At 65.5% G+C, this 7,177-nt stretch overlaps 1 protein-coding gene across 10 annotated transcripts; it reads left to right on the top strand.

Moving 5' to 3' along the window:
• Nucleotides 1–142: 142 nt before the first annotated feature.
• Nucleotides 143–6,538, top strand: ULK3 (unc-51 like kinase 3). 10 transcript variants are annotated; one of them, XM_035708999.2, is made up of 16 exons: nucleotides 143–286; nucleotides 611–748; nucleotides 828–948; nucleotides 1,450–1,554; nucleotides 2,248–2,391; nucleotides 2,580–2,662; nucleotides 3,160–3,315; nucleotides 3,459–3,564; nucleotides 3,749–3,970; nucleotides 4,088–4,130; nucleotides 4,256–4,320; nucleotides 4,406–4,484; nucleotides 4,568–4,608; nucleotides 4,949–4,996; nucleotides 5,111–5,261; nucleotides 5,359–6,538. In XM_035708999.2, the coding sequence occupies exons 1-16, from the start codon at nucleotides 185–187 to the stop codon at nucleotides 5,387–5,389; spliced, it is 1,635 nt and encodes a 544-aa protein (XP_035564892.1). In that variant the 5' UTR covers nucleotides 143–184; the 3' UTR covers nucleotides 5,390–6,538. The 10 variants fall into 10 exon arrangements, with proteins under 10 accessions (XP_035564892.1, XP_025327935.1, XP_025327934.1 ...); XM_025472150.3 differs by having other exon boundaries at nucleotides 608–748; nucleotides 3,749–3,789; nucleotides 4,028–4,130; nucleotides 5,195–5,261; XM_025472149.3 differs by having other exon boundaries at nucleotides 608–748; nucleotides 3,749–3,789; nucleotides 4,028–4,130.
• The last annotated feature ends 639 nt before the right edge of the window (nucleotides 6,539–7,177 follow it).

Genomic DNA, 7,177 nt, shown 5'->3' with positions numbered 1-7,177 from the left:
CGGGGCGGGGCCGCGTGCGGCGGGGGCGGGGCCGGGGGCGGGGCCGCGTGCGGCGGGGGCGGGGCCGGGGGCAGAGCCCCGCCCAGCGCGCTGCAGTCCCGGCGGGCGGCGCTGGGGGCGGCGTGGAGCCCGGGAGCGGGGCGGCCGGAAGCGGCGGGCGCGGGCGCGGGCGCGGGGCGCGGGGATGGCGGGGCCCGGCTGGGGGCCCCCGCGGCTGGACGGCTTCATCCTCACCGAGCGCCTGGGCAGCGGCACGTACGCCACCGTGTACAAGGCCTACGCCAAGGTGGGCGGCGCGGGGGCCGGCGGGGGCTGCACGCGGCCGCACAGCCCGGTGTGTCGAGGCGGGCGGAGGCCCGGGGGCCCCGCGAGCGGCCGAGGAGCGGGCGCCGCACGGGGCGGACGCGGCGCTGGGAGGGGGCTGGGCCGCGGTTCCAGAAGGCCGGCGGCGGAGGGGCCCCCGGGGCGCAGCTCGGTGCGGAGGCGGGGATTCCCGAAGCCGGTGCCCCGCGGGCCTGAGACCCGCGCTGGGAGCCCGCACGCGGGGGGGCGGGGGGGGGGTCGGCGGGCACCGGCTGTGCCCGAGCCCTCGGACCTGCCGCCCCAGAAGGACACCCGCGAGGTCGTAGCCATAAAGTGCGTGGCCAAGAAGAGCCTGAACAAGGCCTCGGTGGAGAACCTCCTGACGGAGATCGAGATCCTCAAGGGCATTCGACACCCGCACATCGTGCAGCTCCGAGACTTCCAGGTGCGCGCCCGGGGTGGGGGGGCCCCCACAGGGCGCTGGAGGGACGCCCCCTTCCAGCTGCCGTCTGCCTGTCGCGCAGTGGGACAGCGACCACATCTACCTCATCATGGAGTTCTGCGCAGGGGGCGACCTGTCCCGCTTCATCCACACCCGCAGGCTTCTGCCCGAGAAGGTGGCTCGCGTCTTCATGCAGCAGTTGGGTAAAGCCTCTGACCCCGCCCGACACCCCTTCCTGTGACCCCTGCCCCGACCCGCCTTGACCCCTCGCACTTGTCTCTGTCTCAGCTTGGACGGTTAGGGCCCGGTCTTTCCCGTGTGCCTATCCCTGGCCTCGGGGTGCCACGAGAGGTGGAGAGAGAAGCCCCCCCACCCTCCGCCGCCTCCTGTGGGGGGAATCCCGGTTTCCATAAGGAACTCTAGCATGTCCCAGGGCCCGGGGGTAGACTCAAGTACTTGGCTAAGGAAAACGAAGAGACCCCAAGGGCTGGGGAGGCTCCTAGGAGGGGGAGGGGACATGCAGGGGTCCAGGGTGCTGGGGGGCAAATTCTTAGAAGTGGCAGGAACCTGATCCTTAAGTGTTAAAGAGCCGAGGTCAGGCTGGGCAGGCTTGAAGGGGCAGATGGAAGGCTGAGGGGAGGGGTCAGAGGCAGGGGAGGGTGGGCTCCTCTGACCTGTTTCTCTGGGTGGGCCTTGTTCCCCAGCTAGTGCCCTGCAGTTCCTGCATGAACAGAATATCTCTCACCTGGATCTGAAGCCACAGAACATTCTGCTGAGCTCCTTGGAGAAGCCCCACCTTAAACTGGCAGGTGTGAGTCTAGAACAGCAGGGATGAGGTTTGGAGGGTGGGTGTGCAGAGGCTTCCCTCTGCCCGGGCTCGCTCAGCAGCCCCTGTTCTCATGGCACCCTCTGTTGAGTCATCAAACAGTGATGGGCTGGGAGATGCAGAGAGAGATGGGCCCCACCACCAAAAGGCAGGACGTTTCTCGGGCTCCCCACGCGTGACTCCAGCAGTGCACTGGACGGGGTCAGGCCTCAGTCTCGGGTCAGGGTCGAGACTCCGTGTGTGACAACAGGATGGGCTCAGTCTGGCAGTGCTGGAGGGTGGGAGGTGGGGGAGGAGGTGGCTGTGGCCCTGACGGGACTTGGAGAAGAATGGACTTGAGCCTGGGAGGCCAGAAAGCAAGATAAACTCTCATCTTCTAGGCCCTACTGGGCCCTAGCCTCATAGCTAGGGCAATCAGGGTGGCCTTCCTGGAAAAAGATCCCCAGAGAGGGCTATGCGGGGTGGGTGGAATTTGTTCCAGCTCCCAGAGGAAGGTGTAGGAGGGTGTTCTAGGCTAATCTGGAGAGAAGGGGTGTGAGCAGAGGCTACAGAGTAGGCTTGATCCTGGTGAGCCTGCAGGTGGGGAGGAGCCCTGCCCTGGACCCAGGGGAGGCTTTAGGGGCAGGAGCGGCAGCAGCTAGAATTGGGGCCCTGCTGCCTGGCCTCTTGCCCGCAGACTTTGGCTTTGCACAGCACATGTCTCCCTGGGACGAGAAGCATGTGCTCCGTGGCTCCCCCCTCTATATGGCCCCCGAGATGGTGTGTCAGCGGCAGTACGACGCCCGGGTGGACCTGTGGTCCGTGGGGGTCATCCTGTATGGTGAGAGCCCTGGCCCTGGCCCCAACCTGGGGCCTCCACCGCGTATCCTCAGGGAAGGCCTCACCGGGCCACTCCTGAAGGGTGCTAACCCACGTGACCCTGCGGGTCCCCCCCACCGCCCCCAGGAGTGGGCCGGGCCAGGCTTGACCCTGTCCCCCCCCAGCCTGCCCTCTGCCTCCCTTCCACAGAAGCCCTCTTCGGGCAGCCCCCCTTTGCCTCCAGGTCATTCACGGAGCTGGAAGAGAAGATCCGGAGCAACCGGGTGATCGAGGTACGTGTTGGAGGGCCTTGGCAACCTGCCCGGCCCTGAGATTAGAGCCCTCACTGCCACCTGCACAGCCCGGGGCATGGGCTCCGGGTGGCCCTGTGTGCGGGGACAAGCTCCAGAGGGGAGGTGGAGGCTTAGGGTTCTGGGAGCCCAGACCGGCTCACGGCAGGGAGCAGAGGGCCTGCCCTCCCCATCCCCCGATTATTGTGCGGGTCCCTGTGGGAGAAGAGCAGAGCAGGCCAGGCCCAGCTTTCCCAGGAGTGATCCAGGGAGGGGAGAAGGACCCATAACCAGGGTTCTGCGACACCAAGGCTTCTGGTGAGGGCGTGGCCCTCCACCGGCTCCATCACCTTGTCCTGTCACTGTTCTTCCCGAGGCTCGGGTTCTCCACCTGCACAGGTGGACCTCTGGGGCGACCCCAGACCAGGGGGTCCTGACAGGGGCGCAGGCTGGGAGCTGAGGTGCTAGAGCCCCGCGTGATGGGTCTCCCCACCCCGTAGCTCCCTCTGCGGCCCCCACTCTCCCGAGACTGCCGGGACCTGCTGCAGCGGCTCCTGGAGCGGGACCCCAACCGTCGCATCTCCTTCCAGGACTTCTTTGCCCACCCCTGGGTGGACCTGGAGCACATGCCCAGTGGGGAGAGCCTGGCACGAGCAGTACGCAGGCCAGCGGGACGGGGTGGAATGAGGGCGGGGGTGGGGCGCTCAGCAGCCCCGTTAGGCGGTGAACAGAGGATCTGCCCTTCTCTGTTCATGGTGGGCATGGGGGTGGCCTGACTCCTGATCTTCCTGTCCCCCAGACCGCCCTGGTGGTGCAGGCTGTGAAGAAGGACCAGGACGGGGACGCCGCGGCCGCCTTATCGCTCTACTGCAAAGCCCTGGACTTCTTCGTGCCCGCGCTGCACTGTGAGTGCGCGGGGCCGGGTCAGCAGTGGTGGGGCGGCCGCAGCTGCACCGGGTGGGCGCCAGAGGCAGCCCCCTTGCCCCCCAGGATTTTGTGGAGGGTAAACGTGACGCTGGGTCCTTTTGAGGATTCCAGAGGATTTGGGGCGCGGCGGGGCACTCCTCACATAACCCCCGCTCTCTGCAGACGAAGTGGATGCCCAACGGAAGGAAGCGATCAAGGCAAAGGTGGGTGAGGGCGTCTCCCAAAGGAAACTGGCGCCATCCCGGGATCTCCGCAGCCTGGCTCTCCTGCAGCCGAGAGGCAGACTCTCCCAGGGAGGCCCAGGCCCGCCGCTGCAGCCCCCGGACGTCACAGCTTGGGGCAGCCACCAGGGACGCGGAGGGAGAACTTGGGAGGTGGGTGCAGGTGAGGCAGGAGTGGGGCTGGGGGGACAGCCTCTCCTCAGCCCCTCACCGCCTGCAGGTGGGGCAGTACGTGTCCCGGGCTGAGGAGCTCAAAGCCATCGTCTCGTCCTCCAATCAGGCCCTGCTGAGGCAGGGGACCTCTGCGCAAGACCTGCTCAGAGGTAGGCCTGGTTCCTGGCCTCAGCCCCTGCCCTTTACCTCCAGCAGGAGGGGCGGCAGCGTGGGGGAGGCTCCCTGAGGTGAAACCCAGGCCGCCCCTCACCCGGAGCCTCTGCCCTCCCCCCAGAGATGGCCCGGGACAAACCTCGGCTCCTCGCGGCCCTGGAAGTGGCTTCGGCTGCCATGGCCAAGGTCTGTATCTAGTGCCAGGGATCCAGGTGGGGCAGGAAGCGTCCTGGGCATGACCCTGTGCGACCCGGTGTGTCTGTGGCCGTAGGAGGAGGAGGCTGGTGGGGAGCAGGATGCCCTGGACCTGTACCAGCGTGCCCTGGGGGAGTTGCTGGTGCTGCTGGCAGGTGAGGCCCCGTGGTCGCTGCCCCGTGGTCGCCCCGAGCCCGGGCTGCCCAGCCCTCACCGCGTGCCCTCCCTCTCTTCGTAGCGGAGCCCACAGGCCGGAGGCGGGAGCTGCTTCACACCGAGGTGCCCACTGGGATTGGGAGGGTCGGGAAGCTTTCTCCCTGCCTCTCCCCCTGCCCCCATGTTGGGGGACCTCCCCAGCTTCCCTCAGGGTGTTCCACATCTGGGAGTCACACCTCACAGTGGCCCTGTGCACTCCTTCAGGGGCTCGGGTGCCAGGGGTCTGGGAAAGTGGGCTGCGCTGCTTCAGGGGGATCGGCCTCCTGGAGAAGGGAGCAGAGACCGAGCTCAGGGGGAGGAGGCTCGGGTTGGCTGGAGGGTTCTGGAGGGCATCTGCAGTGAGGAGGAAAGCAGTTTTCAGGCCCCTACGGCCCGCACCCCTGAGCATGTCTTCCCGTGGCAGGTTCAGAACCTCATGGCTCGAGCCGAATACCTGAAGGAGCAGGTCAAGGTGGGCACGTCTGGGTTCTGGCCCTGTCTGCCCGCGGCTGTCCGCCCCGGCGCCCCTGGCCTGTCCCGCCCTGTCCCGGAGTCTCCCCATCGCCTCTCTGTCCTTTGCCCTCAGGCCGTCACTCACTCAGGGTCTGCTCGGTGGGGCCTGGGCCCGCCTGGCTGCCCCTCACCCCTGGGCCGCCTGTATGTCCCACAGATGAGGGAGTCTCGCTGGGCAGCCGAGACCCTGGACAAGGAGGGACTGTCCGAGTCCGTTCGTACCTGTGAGTCCTGCCCTGGGCTCGGAAGGGCTGGGGGCAGCCCCAAATTCTGCCTCTCTGCCAGAGACTTGAGGCTAGCTTTCCCCCTTCCTCCCCACAGCGTGCACCCTGCAGTGACCCCGGAAGGCTGACCGGACGACCACGAGCCAGCCATCTCTGCGGACACACCTGGACCGACGCCCAGGATCCTGTGGCCCCCTGCAAAGCTACAGAGCAGGCTTCCGGCATGGGCAGCTCTAAGACACACACCCCCAGGATACTTGGCACTTCCCAGGTGGCCTGGTGGCCTGTGTCCCCTGGTGGGGAGCGCTGGGCCTTGGCCCATGGGGGAAGGGGAGCAGGACTCGGGGAAAAGACTTTCCTCTGCGTGACTTCTGTGATTTGGTGACTGCTGGATCCTGAGCCTGTGACTGATCCTGGTGACTGAGGCTGCTGAGCCTGTCAGTTTGGGGGCCCCAAGCCCCTGGCCTTGCTCTGAGAACAGGGCAGGGGGCCCTCTGCAGGGTGCTTCTCCTCTGGCTCTTCCCTGTCAGCAGGCAGCTGTGCCCTGGACCCACCCTGTCCTTCCCGGGAACCCTTACCACAACTCCCTCCCTCCTGGCACTGGAATGGGGCACCCCCAGACCCCTCAGGGACCACCCACCCCGCACTGGGCACTCAACCCCACAGAGCTCACCAGGTTTCCTGAGAGCTGACCCCTGCCGCCCTCTCGATAGTTTAAGATAATCCTTCAGACCTGAAGATAATATACTTTGCAGGGTTGGGACAGAGTTCAGAAAGCCATGCCTTCTTGTTCCCGCTCTGGCCCAGGGGGCACAAGGAGAGCGGTCCTTAGCCTTTAGCCTTCGCCCCTACTTGCCACAGAGCTGGTCCCCGCCTGGAAGGGGGGAGGCATGGGGGTGCCTGACCCATCCGGCTGCAGAGGAGCTAGCAACCCAGGAAACCTGGTTCTGGGTCTGCCCTTGCTGCTACTCCAGTGTGTGACCCTGTGCACGTCTCTTCCCCTTTTCTGGACTGAGTCTCCCCAGCTCTACAATGGGGCTGTGAATACCTCCTCAGCTCCCCACGTGGGCTTTTAAGAGGACAGCAGTGACTTTAATCTGGAGAAAAATGTATACACGTGGAGTTCCTTGGGGGTTCTTTTAAAAAAAAGTCCACAAGGGTGCTGGTGATCTCTGACCTTTGTGCCCTTTAGTGCCTCCTTGGGGCAAGAGGTGTCTTCCTTGCAGGAGACTAGGTGTAAAGAATATAATTCGTTGTTTATTAAATTATTTTCTGAACTTGTGCTTCTCTTCTTGCCCTGGGAAAAAAAGAGAGGTAGCCCCTGTTCACTGGGGCTGGAGGGGCCCCAGGAAAAGCTGGGGAACCTGAGGGAGGGCAGGGGAAGGCCCCAGACAGGATCCCCCGGCCTCGCCATCCCCTCTCCCCCGGGCCTTGTGAGTGAGCAGTGAGCCAGACCCAGGGAAAGGGCATCCTCTCGGGGGTCTAGTGCTCAAGCCCAGCTCCCCAGGACCCTGGGCTGAAGCAGTTTCCGGCAGCCTGCCCTCCGCCTCCCAGGTGTCGATGGGAGCGGCATTCAGGAGCATCTTTGGGGACTGAGGGGAGCAGGAGTCCATCCCCTGGGGCAGCAACCAAGGCAGCAATTCCCTAGGCCTTCAGAACGGGCTTCCTTTACAGGAAGGAAACCGGCTGGGACCGGATTCCCCGGAAGCCTCGGCCTGGCCGTCGGGGGGCAGTGTGGAGCAGTGGGCAGAGGCGTGGCGAGGCTCTTGGCCCTGCCCACTGGCCCTTGAAGCTTGGGGCCCGTGGATGAGCTAGTTTCTCCGGGGAATGAAGATGTGTCTGTAGTGGTTCGTAAGGATTAAACGACCTCCTGTATAGGAGCCTGACCTAAGTTCAACAAAATGTCATTTTCAGAT

This window comes from Canis lupus, chromosome 30 (genome assembly GCF_003254725.2).
Source record: "Canis lupus dingo isolate Sandy chromosome 30, ASM325472v2, whole genome shotgun sequence".
NCBI classification, from domain to species: domain Eukaryota; kingdom Metazoa; phylum Chordata; class Mammalia; order Carnivora; family Canidae; genus Canis; species Canis lupus.
The sequence above is the reverse complement of the archived record's forward strand: the minus strand, read 5'-3'. Positions and strand labels throughout refer to the sequence as shown.

Excerpts from the sequence above, each read along its gene's own strand:
- ULK3 (XM_035708998.2), top strand. The coding sequence starts at position 185 with ATGGCGGGGCCCGGCTGGGGGCCCCCGCGGCTGGACGGCTTCATCCTC. Across the intron at positions 4,321-4,405 it reads CTTCGGCTGCCATGGCCAAG|GAGGAGGAGGCTGGTGGGGA; the intron begins GTCTGTATCTAG and ends CTGTGGCCGTAG. Across the intron at positions 4,997-5,110 it reads ACCTGAAGGAGCAGGTCAAG|GCCGTCACTCACTCAGGGTC; the intron begins GTGGGCACGTCT and ends CTTTGCCCTCAG.